At 34.6% G+C, this 19,523-nt stretch overlaps 1 protein-coding gene across 3 annotated transcripts in view; it reads right to left on the minus strand.

The window, feature by feature from the left end:
- Positions 1-19,523, minus strand: part of G2E3 (G2/M-phase specific E3 ubiquitin protein ligase) — a 126,624-nt gene that overhangs the window by 23,767 nt on the left and 83,334 nt on the right. For all 3 annotated transcript variants that reach the window (XM_081047707.1, XM_081047708.1, XM_081047709.1), the window contains exons 3-11: positions 16,477-16,574; positions 14,163-14,264; positions 11,615-11,739; positions 10,487-10,652; positions 6,926-7,032; positions 6,149-6,265; positions 3,191-3,315; positions 2,952-3,084; positions 594-901 (exon numbers count right to left, since the gene is read on the minus strand). In XM_081047707.1, coding sequence (XP_080903833.1) covers positions 594-901; positions 2,952-3,084; positions 3,191-3,315; positions 6,149-6,265; positions 6,926-7,032; positions 10,487-10,652; positions 11,615-11,739; positions 14,163-14,264; positions 16,477-16,574 — 1,281 coding nt within the window. The remainder of the gene's footprint in view (positions 1-593; positions 902-2,951; positions 3,085-3,190; positions 3,316-6,148; positions 6,266-6,925; positions 7,033-10,486; positions 10,653-11,614; positions 11,740-14,162; positions 14,265-16,476; positions 16,575-19,523) is intronic.

The raw sequence follows: 19,523 nt of genomic DNA on the forward strand, positions 1-19,523 counted from the left end.
TCAAATATCCTATTACAGCAAAAGTGGTATAAAAGCTCCTAAAAAAGAATGTGAGAATTAACCAGTGTTTTAAGATGCCTGTTTTAATCACATCAACTCTTCACCAGAAGTAAAGATAGAAAAGTGTCATATACATAACTGTATAAGAAAAATTCTTGTAAGCAAAAGTACATTTAAAAATCTGTTACATGTGGACCAGAAAATTATGTTATAAAAATCCTAGGTTGTGAAGAAACATGCCAACTGAAAATTCCAAATATCTGAACAAGAAGGGTTCAAATAATCATCCATCCCATTTGGTTACTCTGTTCAAATGAAATAAGAATGAATATAAAATACATTTTTAAGAAGTTACAGTTAATTATGGAATCACTTCAAGGAGGATATTGTTATAAAGAAATTAAGATATTCCTAAAGAAAATGTTTCACTACAAAATTTACTTTTAAGAATATCATTCCCGCATTCCCCCTTTTCTGTGATTTTATTAATGAAGTAAATTACACATTTCAACCACAGGTACTGAGTATCAATTCTAACCAGCTCTCTTTCTTTACACATAGTATATTCAGTATTTACAATAATAAATAATTACCTTGAGAATTTAGGGACAAGTTCTTTGACAAGGACCCTTCAAACAATGGTGAGTTCTCAAGATGTTGCATTAAAAGACTCAGGAATTCTTGCTTTGATCCAGGATGCTCTCTTCCAAAATGATCATTTTCATTAACATATACTATTTCCATTGTGTACGAAGGATTAAACTTTTGATTTCTGAATCCATCTAAGGCATTATTCCAGATATTGGCTTTGTTGATATATAATTTTTCTTTTTTTTTAACAATTTGAAATCCTAACTCTATAATTATTGCTGAAATGTCTCTTCTAAATTTGCTGCCTTGCCTATAAAACATGAATTTAAACATAGAGGTAAGTACTTTAAAATTATACAACCAATAAAAAATAGAAAAAAAAATTAAAAGGAAGTTCCTCCCCAACTCCCACCCAAAAGCAGACAATGGCTACCACTGGAACCAAAAACAGTTATTTGATAACCTTAGTTGTAAATTCTTGATTCCTTCTCCCAAATCTTCCACCAAATTAAAATAATCTAATGTCATAAATGGTTTATGACAATGTTGATAGATGATTATCTCAAATTTGATCAATTCAGTGGATTCAGGTGTAAGAGTCAGAAGCTCACACTCTCCCCTTCTGGCCAGTTATTACAACATACACTTGCTTAACTGTATCTTATTTCAGGCTCACTAGATCCTTTAAAAATAGAGCAAACGTAATCTCTGCTTACTATAGGAGAGAAGGATAGTTTTAAGAGATTACACAATATATTTTTAATCATAAAGTTAATTAACAGTAGAGCTAATATTATAAACAGAATTCACAACCCCTTAAATAGTACTTTTTTAGTCCATACCAGTAATTCTCAAAGTGTGGTCCCAGACCAGCGGCAGCAGCAGCATCCGTAAACTTCTTATAAATGCAAGTTCTTGAGCCCCACAGCAGATAGAATCAGAACTCTGAGCATGTGGCCCAGCAATCTGTGTCTTAACAAGACCTCCAAGAGACTGTATAGACTAACTCAATTGCTGCCTGCCTCAGTTTCTCCATCTGTAATTGGAATCAATGTACTCAAAATGATCCTGTTGGGGGCAATGTCATGGATCATCTTTCTACATCAAGTATAAATTTTTCCCATCCAAAGACAATATAATGCTCCAGTGTGGGCCAGGTTTCGCTTTTTCTTTCTTCACACAACCCCCTATTCCTTAACCCATGTTATAGGAAAATCAAATCTTTTGGAAGTAAGAGAATCCTTCAAAAATATACCTCTTGTAGCAGGTTGATTCCTTGCTCCTGACTGGAATGGGAATGCTGATGCTATTCTTCCAGAACATGATGGCGTATCAGAGCAGGAGCAAGGAATCAACTCTCCCTGGTGTAACATCTTTCGAAACCTACATATTAAAATTATTTAACACAAATGGGAACATCTCCTTTGATACTAAAAACATCATAAAAATATAAACAATTTTCTGTTAATACAAGTGGTATTTTAAAATAGCATTTTTCACTTTTTGAATAATATTCCACTTCTATCTGCAAATCTGGTTATCAAATATTTTCACAAAACTTCTTTTGTCATTCTAAGTTTAACTTGATATTATTTTTTTTATAAGAAAGTGTTTCCCCATACTTAGCCACTATTGTTACTTTTGTCTTTTTTTTTCCTTCTTGGCTACAAGGCTCTATAAACTTTTTGGAAAGCCACATATATTTAAAAATCCTAACTTCAGCTGAACAAATACCTGACACAGTATAAGGATATAATTCTAGTCTCATTTAAATGGTTATGAATGATTCTGAAAGTTACTCATTCTGCTATCTTCTGAAAATAGCTAGTCATTAATACTTGTAAGTATGCATTAAACTTCCCACAGAGCTGCCATTTAGACCTCTGACATTGACAGTAAATACATCAACTTATCACAAAACAAAAGAATAAGCCCTCTATATTAAATGATTCCTTCCTTTCAACAAAGTAACATGGTATGCTTGTTATTTTAATTTGTTCTTACTCTATAATCAAGTAACATTTTAAGCATTTTCCAGATCCATGTTTTTTAAACCATCTTGAAAATGATCTATAATAAAAAATGTATTTTACATCATGATTCAGTACACAATAAAATAACTAAGATTTATTTCATATACATTATTTCTTTTTGCAATGCAATCTGATAGTCTATAGTCTACTCTATCCTATTTCATTTTCTTTGTTAAATGCTGGTTGCATGATTTCATGATCAAATGTTGGCTCCTGCTGTTTGAAAAACACTCTTCCAGACTCCTGTAATATTCTAAGTATATGCAGCCACTTCCTGTTTAATTTTCTCAAAATAAATTTTTGTTTTTCTCCAATCAAAATACACACCTCAGAGGATCTTTACACTGGGGTCCAGGTGACTGTCTGGGTAATTTAGGTGATGATTCTTCCAACAAACAATCATTTATTCCTACATTATTAGTGTTGGGCAATGTATGTTTTTTGGCTTCTTGGAAACCCCCTACAAATTTAAAACCCAATGTTAGCATAATAATAACATAGGTAGAAACTGTTTAATAATATACATTTGAATAAAAACACCTTTATTTATAATTACAAAATATTACCTGAATTGTAGAGAATACCTCTACATTCCAAGCACTCCCAATTTTGTTCCCACGATCGTAGTGAGGAACAGGCTAAATGCGTTCCACTAGAACCACAACTCTGACAGCGCTTTATTTCCCATTTGCTGGGGACACAAAGAGAAGCAGATGTTGACATTTTGGTATTAACCTTCTCAAATTCTAATCCCCAGCCTTGTCGCAGGCACCACTGTCTGCCTCACATACATAACGAATCCTTTTAACAAAGGAGGAAAATCAGCTTATCTGCTTTGACATGTAATTTGGTAAATTGGTATTACCTTTTCTTAAAGCATTTTTTTCTATTTCATTATTTGTGTTCATAAACTCCTCCTCTAATCTCTAACTTAAAATACCTAAACTAAATATCAACATGTACATGCACATACACAAATCTACACATCAGAAAGAGTATGATTAAAGGAAGAAAATGTTTCTGTTGCATTTGGAGATGACAGTGCTCATAGGGAAACTGCTGCCCTGGTGTGTGTACGATGTGGAAGTAGCATTCAGTAAATATTTTATCTTACACTTGAAACATTGTCTTTCTTTCCCAGGTGAGGAATTATTTCCTACAATAGGCTTGCTCAGACATCTCCGATATTCTGCAGCTCAACAGGACCCAGCCTCACTACCAGGCCTATATCTATATTCTCTCTCATCTGTTACCCCACCCCCCACACCACTGTCTTGGGTCATGTATGCCGGTCTCTATTCACATTTTCTCTCTGGGTGTGGGTGGGGTTGTCGTTTGGGGCCTCCCGTTTGGTTATAGTACACCCTCTCTGTATAAAAATGGATATACTCCCTGAGTATGTAGATGTGTGGGTGATACGAGAGGTAACTGGATTTCCTCCCCTTTTGTAGGTGCGCGTGAATCTCCCTGTGTGGATATGGATGTGTAGGTGTGTGTCCTGTGTGTTCCTTCCTCCATGTCCCCAGACAGTTCTGTCAACTGATCATGAAGAGAAAGAATACTAAGTCTCAGAGTGAGGTTTCCAACACACTTTACCAGCCTCAGGACCCAAGCTCCTAACCATTACACCATGACGCCTTTCAGCAAAATTGCCCCCTCCTATCATTAGGATGAGAGGGAGTGAGACCACAATGAAAACATTTAGATAGCAGGTATCCATGTCCCAGGAGAAAAGACAAGAGACAGCAATCTCAAGTAGCTGCCAAAAAAAACGGGAGTTTGGTAGCTAATGATTGGACAACCAGTGATACACTATATGTATATGTATATGTATATGTATATGTATATATATACATATATATATATGAATTACAACAGCTTAAAATGAATTCAGAAAATATTAGTATTAATGAATGTATTACTTCTTAAAACTCTCATCTCATCTGTGTCTCAGCACAACTCTTGAGATTACTGTTTACAAATGAATACTCAGTGTCGCCAGATCAAGTAATATAAAGGCATGTTACTTGACATCTTCAATGAGATCTTGGCCCTTAAAGAATTTCTAGTCTAATGACAAAGACAAATTTAAATAGTGTCAATTATATTCTAACAAGCACAGTGGTGGGAAGACCTAGCCCACCACATAGCCCAGAATGGGGAAATCAGGAGTGGTAAGAGCTGCTTAGGGGGAAACATTTCAAAGCTGGCAAGACCTCAGCTGAGTCTTCACAAACAAGCAGCAGCTTACCCAGCCTAACAACTTTCCAGAAGAAACAAGGCTCCCCAGTATTCTGCTCTACACTTTAAGTGTCATCTTGCCAGGTTCAAGTAAGATTATATAGCAGGGATAAAAATTTAATGCAATATCTTACATAAAATTTGACAAAACTGGCTTTGTTGCTTTTTATTCTGCATCTTAAAAAATGCAGATACCCTTGATTTCAGGTTATCTAACATAGTATAGTGCACACACAAGGCACAAAATGATTGTTAAGATTAGAGCCAATATCTTGACATTACAAAGCAATCATCAACAAACTTCAAATGCCAAATCCTTCTTACACTGATCTGAAAGAAACAGTTAGATGCAGCTAGTTAAATTAATCTCCGGAACAGTGCCAGCCAACAGAAATATAATGCAAACCATGCATGTAATTTAAACTTTTCTAGTAACCATATTTAAAAGGTAAAACAGGTGAAATGACTTTGAATATTTCCAAAATATTATCACTTTATTCAATACATAATCAATATTAAACTTATTAAGATATTTTAAGTTCTTTTTATCTTACTGTTATGGTCTGAACTGTGTCTCCCCAAAATTCATCTGTTGAAGTTCTAAATACCTAGTACCTCACAAGGTAACTAACTGTATTTGGAGATAAGGCCTTTAAAGAGATAATTAAGGTAAAATGAAGTCACATGTGTGGACACTAATCCAGTATGATTTATAAGGAAAAGAGATGAGGACACAGACAGAGAGACAATCATGTGAGGACATAGCTGAAAGGCAGTCACGTGCAAGCCAAGGAGAAGAGTCAGAAGAACTCAAACCTGACGATACATTTATCTTGGACCTCTAGTGTCTAGGATTGTGAGAAAACAAATCTCTATTGTTTAAGCAACCCAGTTTTTGTTATTTTGTTACAGCAGCCCTAGAAAACTAATGAACATACTAAGTTTTCAGTGCATATTTTATACTTAAAACACCTCTCAATTGGAAACAGTCACACTTCAAGTGCTCAATAGCCACATGTGGCTAGTAGCTACTATACAGGACAGTGCAGCTCTAGAAAAATAGAGCCTCATGGAAATACACCACAGAAATAAGTTGCAATTATGCTGAGTGCAATAATTTATCTATAAACAGATGTAAACATACATTTAATAAATGCACCTCATCTCAAGTTAAAACTTCAAACATCCAAGAACAAACTACATTTTACTAACTAGAAACCTGCTTTTCTAAGCTGAAGCTTTCAGTAAGAACTAATAAAGCACTAGTGGACTTCCTCATATACCTATCAGGCACATTGTAGTCTCGCCCTTCCTTGCAACGACATCTTTGCATGTCACAACGCTCATAGTGCTGCAGAAGCTCTTGATAAGCATTTTCCTCTAATTCCCAAGATGCATCCCTGTAAATGAAGCAAGATATAAAATATATTTTGACCTAAATGTTACATAAAAGGATCGGTAATGAACCTAGAAATAAAAACTTTCCACATAGGAAGGAGGATAAAACTTGTTCTTTTTAGGATTAATCATTCTCTTCAACATATAAATCCATTAGTGGCATTTTATCCTACACTTAATTAGTCTCATAGTGAATTTTCAAATGCTAAATGAAAAATTCAGCAGAAATTTTATAAAACTTATGTTTTTATTAACATTTCACACCCAATTTATTTTTATTTCAAGTTTAGTACCATTATTATTGGATTCCGCATCTTTAAGTATTAAGAATAGTCTTCTCATACATTTTTGAATCACATCTTGATTCCCTTAGATAAGTCATACATACCCTTTTGAAGCCTATTATACCTGTGTACAAATCAATATCGTATACAACTGGGGTGTTTACTAACAGACTGTAAGTTAACTAATGAGACATTTAGCACAGTCCCTGCTCTCAAGAATTAGCAATTTGGGGGAGAAAGAGGCAGCAGCAGAGGTGGCTTTACATTTCCCCATTTGAAAAGGCTGTGTGTCCATCATCACTTAATCAGACATAAACGATTATTTTCACTGTTATTGAATCCTCCATTGAAAGTATCTTTTTGTCTATGTTAACTCACTTTTCAGGAATATGAATTCCCATTCTCAACATCTCTTTCTGAAATATGTCACTATTATTGCATACTGTGCACCTAAAGAAAAAAACTCCTGCACTTATTGCTTGAACCTGTAGTGGAAAATAGAAAATCTGTTATTAACAATTTAATAGGTTATTATTTATGAACTTTATAGCTAACAGAACATGTGCTACTTTTCACTTAATATATTATGAAAACTTATTTTCTATGCCAGTGGTTCTCAAACTTGATAAACTAAATTATCCCACTGCTAAAATTTGGAGATCTTTTTCCCAATAGTCAAAAAAAAAATAAAGCCAATGAACTGACTGTTCTTAGCTTTACATCTATATATTCACCCATATATTCTTCTCACTCAACCTTTGGTATCTAATATCATTTCAGCTCCCAAATGTTGTATTGTCCATCACTCTCTGAATAAAACAACAAAAATCTTGAGTTACTTCATATTGGAAAGATGTTTAAGTGTAACATAAAAAGCATCCTTATTTCTGTTTTTAACTCAATCTCCGTTAGTTTTCTTCCCAAGAAGAGAGAAGTATAAAACCTATTCTCACTCTTTAGCAAATACAAATACAGAAGCAGCAGGCAGAGGGTATGTATGCAGAAGGAGACAGAAAACCATAAGCCTACTAGAAAGAGTAACCAATCCCCAGTAAAACATAAAACCAAAAAACTAGTAGTACACATTCATTTAACAAATATTAATCTTTACTATATAGGTACCAAACACTATGCTATGTACCAAAAAAACAGAAATATAAAATGACTTGGATTTTAGTTCAAGGAATTCTTGCTGATTAGGCATACATGTATGTAATTAAAATACAGTGTAAAAGTGTTTTTTGTTTTTTTTAAAGAATACGCATGGAAGAGAGAGGAAGAAGTTCCTAAGTCTATATGAAAGCCTGACAAAAATGTCACAGGGATGGTGAGGTCAAAGGTAAGTTTGGAAGCAGAGGGGTCTGCCAGGAAAATAGAACAAAACACATTACAAAAATAGAAAATAGCATATATCAAGTCTCAGTGGTAACAGACAGCACATGTGATTAGGGAAGCTTTCGTAATATACTTGGGGATTACATGCTGACCATACTGAAGTAAGTAATGAGGCTAACCAGGTAAATCAAAGCCCGTAGTGTGAAGAAATGATAGGAAATAAGACATGCAGGAGAAAGACCCATTAGCAGGCTCCAGCAAAAGTCTAGTTAAAAACAAACAAACAAACAAAAAAAACGGGCCTGAAGTTAAATCACAATGAAGGCAGAGAATAACAATAAAAAAGCACACACAAAAATAACTATTTGACCTGACAGACTTAGGGAATGACTTGTGGATGGCAAAGAAGTGAAAAAAGAGGAATCTAGGTTCAAACAACTAGCAAGTGACACTCACGCATACCGTATGGTGGGGAAGCAATACGTTACTGAAATCTCTGAACCTAAAGGATCTTCAAGCAACTGTACACTGAAACCAGTACCTTAGTAAATTGTAGGATATAATACAAGGAAGAAAGTATTTTAAGAATGGAGGGAAAAAACACCATAGGACATATGAAAGATACCAAGACCAGAGCAATGCTTGAAAAATCCAAACTGAACAAGAACAGTGACCAATTCTCTACATAACTGGAGTGAAAAGTTTCCATCAACTTAATCTTTCCTCATAAAATGTGGCCAAAAATAATGAAATTTGCTTAACCACATACAATTCTCATTCTATTGCATAGGTTTGTTCTTCCTATGACTTTTATATTAATGATGTTCAGAGATTAAAAAAAATTATGCGGGTATTGTTGTATATATCTAGACAGGGTAGACTCCATTTATTATTTCAGTTAAGACTCTAGTATCAGAGAGGGAAAGCCACTGGAGCTCCTTTAGAGAACATGACTCAAGAATTAGTTCTAATCCACAGAAAATAGTTCATTGGTCACCAGTGGGTAAGAGGGGAGGGGGGATATAGAAGAGAGTAAAGGGGGGTCTAATATATGGTGATGGAAGGAGAAGTGACTCTGGGTGGTAAGCATACAATGTGATATATGGATGATATATTATAGAATTGTACACTTGAAACCTATGTAACTTTACTAACCATTGGCAACCCAATAAATATTAATTTAAAAAAAATTAGTTCTAACCAAGTAACAATTGCTTACTAATATTTACGTCATAGACAGGTATCTATATTGCTGTATTTTTATTTTATATTTGCACAAAGTAGACTACATTTTTGTTAGTAAAATTATTTCTACTTTTTAATGACAATTAGAAACTTGGTATTTTCAGTGTTCACAAAAAGCCCTATGAATACTAGGTCAAGTTTGAGAACCTCTCTGTGATTGATTAACACATAAATGAGGCAAATCTTATCCGTCTTGAAAAATAAAGTACTGTTACAAAATTAACAAGATGATACAGTTGACAGCAATTAAACTTACTGAAATACAAACCCTTAATTAAGACAAATTACTTTTTAAAGATTCTCCTATAACGTGAACTTCTTCCTCAATAGGTAAAGATAACACTTCATGATGTTTATGAACTGCACTCTGGATCCTTTTACAAACACTTTTTTGTAAGAATTAGCAGAATTTCTAATATTTACCCAACAAAGCAGGCTCCATCTGCCACTTTTAACTGAATAATCCTAAATATAAACGTTCAAGGCTCATACAAAAAAACAGAAAGTAATCAATCAAGCTTTACTACTTTTACTACTGTTAGTACTTTTAAGACTAATGAAATATGACGATTTATAACATCTCCTGACTTTAAAAATACTTTTGTGGTTAATCTGTAATCAGTAATAACATTTCATTTTACTAAACAATAAAAAACACCAAGCTTTAAAAGACAGCATTAAACTTAAGTAAATCATTTGTTATTTGGCATTCTATTAACTATACCTGTCTATAAATTATTACTTGCACATATGTATAATACATATTTGATGCTACTAATAACTGGGATCTTTTTAATTTTCAAGTACGTTCTGAATAAAAAAATATTAAATTGTTTAATGTCGTTTTATATTTCATTTACTTGAAAACTTGTCATCAGATTTGATATACAACCTAGCCAGCAAAGAATACTTTAATTCATTAGATAGTAATCAGTTCCCTGTCAAAAAGTTATGATAAAGTATTTACTGCAGATTTAAAAAAAAAGGTCTCTTAATATATAAATATCTTAGCTTACAATTAAATAATCATTTCACATGTTTTCTAAGCTTAAATATGTAAACGAACTTTGAAATGAAAATCTGTTTTTTATTCATTGTGAAATACATACAAAATTCTTCAGTAAAAACAACAAAAGTTTTCAAGTATAAATATACATTAAAAAGTAGTATCTAAAATATTTATTACAATATTAATTGTACACTTCAATAGGGTGAATTTTATATGTAAAATATGCTTCACTAAAGCTGTTTTAAAAAGTTACAATAAGAGCTAAAATACATGTTAATTCTTTCCAACTTTTAAATTAAAATCAGCAATCAACAAATTTTATATAAGAAAAGGCTTATAAAACATCTTACCTGCAAGCAGTCTCTATGAAACCAAGAATTCTTACAACAAGGACTTCGTAATATGTTATAAGTTGGAATAGGCTCAATAAATTCCAAGCAAATGGTACATGGTAAGGAGTCACTATAATTATTAGGTGTAATCATTTGAACAGGTCGATGGTCCCAACAAAATGACCTAAAAATGTAAATTATTTAAAACCAACATCTAATAAATTACAAAGTACAACTAGATAAGCATTATAATTCACATTGATAAGAGAAAATTTATTCATAACTAACCTACAATAGACTGGAAACTTGACACTATAAGTCAGTTTCACAACCTATGACTAAGGCAAATTGAACTTTCCAAATGGAAACCTTTTGTTGGTAAGGCTTACCTCATAGAATTTCAGTAACTAATATTATGTGGAGAATTCTATGTGCTATTGTTAGCAACAGAATATACATATTGTATTCAGCACTGTACAAAATTAAAGGAAATTAAACTTTACATATTTAATCATATAACAAATAAAATGCAAATAATAACTTATTCCTAACCCACTAAATTAATTTCTATTTGTGTTATCTAAACTGCAGTTTTTGTACACAGTAAAAATCCATTAAATTGGTAAAGAACACAAATACTAAAAGAAATAGAGCACCATGATAGCAAACACCAAAATTCATAAAATTTTGATATTTAAAGCTAGACTCAGGAAGTATTATTTTTCAGGGGCATCCCAGGGCATCTTTATTGTTTGCACTCCACCAAATTTACATGCCTTCCTTTTACTCAAAAAGAAATACACATGTTCCTGTGAAAGGAAATTGGACTATTAAATCTAAAGAGTGATACAAAAACCTAGAATTATATAAGGTGGAAATTTTCACTGAGTATGAATAAATCAGCAGTTCTATATTATACTCTAGAGCTGAAAAGTGAAGTTGAATAATCCCATTTCAGATACAGCAATTCTCAAGACTTTGCAGATAGAAATGACTCCATAAAGGAGGAGGGGAGAAAGTATATAATGTATAAAGTCAGTTCAGCCTTGAAAAGAAATTTTACAAAAGAATTATATTACTGGAATACCCATATCCATTATCCACTTTTCTTTAACATTCGTCTTTCTCATTCAACAATTAACTCACGCAAAATTGCCAGTGAATTGGAAAATACATTCTCTCTGAAGTCCGCATGGGAAATGATAACTTCGTTTACATCGAGGTGCAACACATCCAATTGAAGCACCATTTTTCTTACAAACACAGCATTTCTGGAAGAAAATAGGAAAATAAGGGCTACAACACACAAAATTTGAGTACTGTAACATGATGAAGATATAAACAAATATTCCTTGTGGGGAGTCTGAAAATTGTTTTCATCATACAACAGCTGTGATAATGGAATATTAAAAAAATTCCTGAAAAAAATTGTTCAACCCAGAAACAATCTAAAAGACACTAAAAATTCACTCTTTAACAATTTGTGATCTAGGAAACATCTGTAACCTAACATGTAAATGAGAAAGAGAAGCTTCTTTTCCTTCCTACTTGCTAAAATATTTCAAACTGAAGGGTTTATAAACATAATGGCTATACATGAAAGTCTCATTCAAATCATAATAGAAAACACATTAGGAAATATTTACCAAGGAGAACAGCAAAACAATACTGAAAACCAATTTGTGAAAAAATTGGGTAGGATCACTATGACCTAACCAAATGAAAATGTTTTAGATACCCATAGGTAGTAGGTTAAAAAGATATGTTCAAGTCCTAATTCCTGATATCTATATGAATTTGACCTTATTTGGAAATAGGGTCTTTGTAGACGTAAGTAATCTCAAGGTGAGATTATCCTGGATTTAGAGTAGTCTCTAAATCAAATGGCACACAAAGGGAAAGGCCATGTGAAGATGAAAGCAGAGACTGAAGTTATGCTGTCACAAACCAAGGAATGCAAAGGTTGTCAGCAGCCACTAGAAATTCTGAGATAAGCATGGAATGGATTCTTCCTCAGATCTAGAAGGAATCAATTCTTCTGATAGCTTGATTTGCAATTTTTGGTCTCCAGAATTCTGAGAGAATAAATTCTGTTTCAAATGACCCAATGTGTGGTAATTTACTATGACAGGCCTAAGAGAGAAACAATACCATTGCTTCCGTGTTTCCTCTAAAATAAAACTGGGTCTTATATTAATTTTTGCTCCAAAAGACACATTAGGGCTTATGTTCAGAGGATGTCATCCTGAAATATCATTCTAGGCCTTATTTTCCGGTTAGATCTTATTTTGGGGAAAACACGGTACTAACTGAATTACAACAGTGGTATATAAACAGAAAAACTATTAGATGGATCAAATGGATCCATCATTACTAAAATACAGAGCAGTACCTAAAACATCTTGGAACCTTTGAAATGGCCATTATAATGGTCACTGACGAGATTATAGTCTTACTGTTTACCCCTCAAGCACCACCAGGTCATAGGAGAATACCTTGCCAATCTGAGGCTCTCCCAGGAAACTGACATAGAGAATTCTAGTTTAAGTTCACCAATGGAGACCCCTCTTTAGGATTAAGATATTCTCAAAGATTCACAATACAGTATACTCAAAGAGAGAATTCAGATGTTTTAAGAAAACAGGTATTTCCAAACCATAAGGGGATCTTCAGAGGCCATCTTTCACCACAAATTCACTAACATCAGGAGGTTGAGGAATTTTGATACTAATACTCTCATGTGGCCTTTAGATAAATGCCACTGGTAACCTTTCTCCCAAGGTTTTCCCTTCTGCTCTAAAGCCTCTACTTTACCATCAATTCCCTTGTATCCTCAACATCTTAAAAAGTAATTGCCTCCATTTCTTTGCCTCAACTAAAATAAAGGTCTCTACATGCTTCCCTTATAGAATTTCCTGAATGAAAGTGTTTGTTTCCCTATCCTCCTTAATTACCAGACTTGCCAACGGGTGGAACGGGATTATGGACAGGGGCATGAAGAGGGACAAAGAGAACATTATTTTAATTCTCTGTTGCAGATTGTAGGCCACTACTCTATCTTCATACCTAACCTTCTCATTCTTTCATTTTCATTATTTATACTCAGACCACATGGAGACCTACGGTCCTTTCCTTGCAGGTAATCTAATAGCTGTCACAAAGAACACTCACAAATTATAATTGAATGAACAAAAGGTTAAAGTTTAACATACTTATCTTGGAGAACAGGAGAAGGAACTGAACACAAGCACACAATGTCACAGAAGGGCACAAGAGGTATGGAGATGATAAATCACTGGTCTGCATAGTTGTATAATTTTTACCTAAACCCATCATTTCAACCCAAGCAACTGAGGTATAAGAATGAAAAGTGAAAGACTGGGTTGACTCAGGATTGAAGTTGAAAGAACATCAGAGTGGAAGTATGTTCATAATTCTGATAGTAAGAGTGGGTGAAATGATGAGTAGGTTGGAGTAAGATAAGGAAGTGAAAACAGCATTGTCACTATTCAGGAGTAGTTAAGCGCTCTTCCATTTCCAAAAATACAAAATGTTCTTCAAAAATTCATCATATTTAAAAAAATAAGCACTGGAACATAAAATCAAAGTCTTATAAATTTTTAGTAGAGTAACTGATGGGTAGCATTGATAATATTTATGGTATTTACTGTAATGAGTAAAATCATTTACTTACCAGTTTAGAAGCTCTATTCACTTCTTTCCTGATATCTTCAATTAGAAAACCATAAACACCTTCTTCTTCTTTACCTCTCTGCCAAATTCCACTTGACATCAACTGTGAATATATTCTTAATTAGAAAACAAACTCTAAGAAACCGGCTTGGAATAAAAAAATATGTATCTACAATATCCCAATAAAAAATAGAAATAACTCAAATTTCAAGCACTTCTTCACTTTTCATGGTCAAATTAAGAGGCTACTGATATTCTTTTATTTGGAAGACACTGTATATTAACAGTTCATATAACCAAACTAGTTTCTAAAATATTCCAGGAAATAACAGAAAAGGGAAGGAAGGAAAACAAACAAACAAAAGAAATCCCGTGATTAATCCGAAGGGGGAAAATGTGGTAAATACTGAAAGATGTAAATATAATAACATAAACATTATGAAAATAATTCAGATTATCAGTGATGTTTCAGGCTAACTTTAGCCCTAGCTGGATTCTGAATCAAAAGGGCATATTTACAGGGAAACTTACAGAAACATAGGTTTGAAATATTAACAAAAATGTTTGAGTTTTTAAAAATATGATTTTTAACTTCAGTTTAAAAATGTTAAGGAATCATGAATTAAGAAAAAGCATGGGACTATGAATAAGAAATCCTGACTTGCAAACCAAGCTCTGTGTCCAACTTTCTGGAACCCTAGTAAGTGAATTTTTTTTTAATGTTTTTTAATGTTCTATTTTATTTTATTTTTTTAATTTATTGGGGTGACATTTGTTAGTAAAATTACATAGATTTCAGGTGTACAATTCTGTATTACATCATTTATAAATCCCATTGTGTGTTCACCACCCAGAATCAGTTCTCCCTAGTAAGTAATTTGATGTCTCTGATCTTAAACACAAAAATAAAACCCCTGGACAAGATTAGCTTGTCTGTAAATCTCTTTCAGCTCTAACATTCCATTGCCATTTTTAACATTACCAAACTTTCCTGTTCATGATGAAATAGAATCTTATAAGTGTTGAGTCTAGGGTCAGTATGTTTTTGAATTATTATACTCATTAATATTATAAAATAAGACAGCATGTAAGGAAAATTTTTATATGATCCACTTAAATATATTAATAAAGAATACTTCAAATTTGTGATTGGAGGGGCTTATTTTAATCAGTACAATATATCCTAAAGAAAATCAAAAGTGATATACTTTATCTAAAAATCAGTCACGAAAAAAGAACTCACCAACTAATAAAATAGCTCTCTTAATTCTACTACATAAAAAGTGAAACAGGAAAATGAAAAGGTTTTCTTGTGTGATGCAAAATAAAATAGATCCTAACTTAGAAACAGATTAGGAATTCCAGCTTCAGGTTCCCTTAAGTCTTGGTACAGAGAAATTAGGTTCCTAGACTAGTATACAAGTCTATTTAACCCATAGGGTATTTGAGACACAAAACTAGTCTTACAAAACCACCAAGAAATAGATGGTTTCTCAAGGAAGCATGTAAAGAGTTTTAACGTGGATCCTGTGGTGGGTATAAAAATATGTCCACAAATTTGTTGTTACTCCTTAAGAGGTGGGGTCTAATTCCCTTCCCCTTCAGTGTCAGCTACACTTAATGACTTGCTTACAAATAGCATCATAGGTTATATGATTCCATCTTGGTGTACCTATCTATCCCTGTCTTTTTCATCACTTGCTCTGGGAGAAGCCAGATGCCATGCTGTAAACAGTCCTATAGAGGCACCCAGGAAGAACTTCAGACACGGATTCAATGAGGTGAGAAGTTGTTATAGGGAAATGAGAACAAATGATAGACTAATTCTCAGAGTGTAATCAGTTTTTGTTTCTTCTGAGTAAATCATAAATTAACCTATTTCCTTTTCTACAAATATTTAATACCTTTAGCCAGAACTTCTCTTTCCAGATTCTCTGTGAAATAAAATGCTTTCCTTCTACTCTCTGAACTTTCAAACAAGTTTTTTCTAAGACTTATCTCTAGCAACAAAGAAAACAAGAAAGTGGTAAAAAGAACAACTCCCTTAGAAACCAAACCATTTTCTCCTTTTGTCACTTAGGCCCCAAAGAGTTAGACAAAATAAACAGGTAATAATGACAGGTCTTTATACATACCAAGTTAATTTCATAATCTCAGAATTTGATAAATGAAAAATCTTATTTTTACATATAGGCGAAATGAAATCCAGAGAAGTTAAGTGACTCACCCAATTCTTAGAAACCAGTCATCAGGATCTAGTTTTCCTCATTAGAAGAATATCAAATTACTAGGATTTAAATATAAATTATACTCACCAAACAATAGTAATGTACGGTGAGATTCCATTTCTCCTTAGTTTTCTTTTCTCCATATTTATTAGGACAGTCATCATTCTTTCGACAGAAAACACAAGCTAATAGTGAAAAAGGAAGTAGATATAAAAATATTTTTAAATTTTTCAAAAAAAACCACATGGAATTGGTGCTTCTCTCAATTGATGTGTTCAATTCGTTCTGATCGAGCAAACCACATTATAGTTATCAGTAACTTAAAATGTCCAACACTACTTTTAAAACACAATGTGACTTTCTATTTTTCCATTAATCTTTGATGAATTCCAGTGTGTTAAAATGGCAACTTGAAGGGTAATATCACAGAAAATAATGGATTAGATTTCTGGTCAAGGTGGCAGAGGAGATAAACGATGTGCTCAGCTCCTCTCAGGACCACATCAACTACAGAACAACCATCACTGAGAATTGCCTGAAGGCTAACTGAACCAAAGCCCTACAACTACAGACATATAGAAGAAGCTACCTTGAAATTAGTAGGCGGGGCAAAGAAACAGAATGGACTGGTCCCACACCAGCGTGTGACCATTAAAAATCTGGAGGGATATCTCGGCTGCAGAGATTCCCATACCAGCCTGCCCGGCCCAGGGTTCCAGTGCCAGGGAGAGAAGTTTCCACAACTTCTGGCTGTGAAAACCAGCGGAGATTGTGGCTGAGTGAAATGGAGGGCAGCTGGAGTCGGAGGCGAACCTTTTCAAGAGCCAATGCATGGAATTACCAGCGAGGGACTTGCTCACTCTGAGCTCCAGCCCTGGAACAGTGGCTTGAAAGGTACCAGGGATATACAGGAAAAAATGAATTGTCTGCTTCAGGTCAAGGGGTGGAGGGCAGCTTTCTCCTGAATAGAGGAGCTGGTAGGAGCCATTGTTTCTTTGTTGAGCCCTTCCCATTCCTAGTGGGCAAACACAGGCAGAAACCATACCTGAGTCTCTATCAAACTGGCTATCACCTTTCATCTGCTTCGCCCTAGTGATTCCGAGACCCTGCCCCACCCAACTTTCACGCAGATACAAGCCGCTTTCCAGTGGCTGTTCCATTGAAAACAGCCTGTCTTAGCTCATGCCACAGACTTTCATAAAATCTCTCAAAGGTTCACAAAACCCAAACAAGCATCACATGGCTTAATTTGTGTCCCCTACCTCTGGCTGGGCAGCCCTAACCCAGGCAATAGTGACAGTCAGGCTTGGTTCACAGACTGTCTTCTTGCGGTACCTCTAAGCCCAGTGAGGGCAGCAGCCATCTGTGGGTGGCCCCAAGCAGAGCACAGCTGCAGCTAAACTTGGCCTACAGCGGGTCCCTTCCCAAGAGGCTCCAGGGCTGGCATATCTGGTGGCCAGGTTTAGACCAGGCCGGAGCATCACCCAGCCACCTCCAAGGATGACACACAAAGGACAGGTTGGGCAGGCACCAGAGCCCTGCTAAAATAAACCCTGCTTTGTATGGTCAGCCCCTGCACAACTCCTCCACTGTTGTCACAAGTCCTCACAACCAATCAGCCTCAGGGTCAATCCCGTCCGTTGTCATGCAAACAGCAACCAAGGCTCAACTACAACTGGAGGGCACACACAACCCACACAAGGGATACACCTGGAGCACTCCAGTGACCAGAAATTGCACCACTGGGTCCCACAGGACACCTACTACATAAGGCCACTCTACTAAGACCAGGAGGCATAGGAACCCTACCTAATACACAGAAACAAACACAAGGAGGCAGCCAAATGGGGAGACAAAGAAACATGTCCCAAATAAAAAACAAACCAAAACAAAAAACAGAACAAAGCCCAGAAAAGAACTAAACAAAATGGAGACAAGCAATCTACCAGATGCAGAGTTCCAAATACTGGTCATAAGAATGCTCAATGATCCAAAGGAGAACTTCAACAAAGAGGTAGGAAACAAAAATGGAGATAGAAAACAAAGAACCAGTCAGAAATAAAGAATAACAAAAATGAAGAGTGTATTAGAGGAAATCAACAGATTAGAGGAAGCAGAGAATCTAATCAGTGAGTCAGAAGATAAAGTAGCAGAAAAACACACAATCAGAACAACAAAAAGAAAAAAAGAATTCAAAAAAATGAGGAGAGTTTAAGGGGCCTCTGGAACAAAATCATGTGTACCAACATTAGCATTATAGGGACACCAGAAGGAGAGAGAAAGAGAACAAGGAACTGAAAACCTATTTGAAGAAGTAATGACAGAAAACTTACCTAACCTGAAAGAAATAGCTATAGAAGTCCAGGAAGCACAGAGTCCCAAACAAGATGAACCCAAAGAGGCCCACACCAAGACACACCATAAGTAAAAAGCCAAAGGTTAAAGACAAAGAGAGAATCTTAAAGGTAGCAAGATAAAAGCAGTTACTTACCTACAAGGGAGCTCCCATAAGACTATCAGCTGATTTCTCAACAGAAACTTTGCAGGCCACAAGGGACTGGCAGGAAATACTCAAAAGTGACGAGAACCAAGGACCTGTGACCAAGATTATTCTATCCAGCATAACTATCACTTAGAATCAAAGGACAGATAAAGAGCTTCCCAGACAAGAAGAAGCTAAAGGAGTTCATCAACAACAAACCAGTATTACAAGAAATGTTTGAGGGACTTAAGAAGAAGAAAAAAATAAAAAATATAAATAAAATGGCAATAACTACATATCTATCAACAATTACTTTAAGTGTAAGTGGATTAAACGCTGCAATCAAAACCTGGGGCGGCTGAATGGATAAGGAAACAAGACCCTTACATATGCTGCTTACAAGAGACTCATTTCAGATAGAAAGGCACACACAGATTGAAAATAAAGGGATGGGAAAAAGGTATTTCACGAAAATAGAAACAAGAAAAGCTGAGTTAGCAATACTTATACCAAACAAAAAGAGACTTTAAACAAGGCTATAACAAGAGACAAAGGATCCAACAATCCCACTTCTGGGTACTTATCTGAAGAAACCCAAAACGCTACTTTGAGGGGACATGTGCATCCATATATTTTTTGCAGCCTTTTTTTA

This window comes from Rhinolophus hipposideros (genome assembly GCF_964194185.1).
Source record: "Rhinolophus hipposideros genome assembly, chromosome: 5".
NCBI classification, from domain to species: Eukaryota; Metazoa; Chordata; class Mammalia; order Chiroptera; family Rhinolophidae; genus Rhinolophus; species Rhinolophus hipposideros.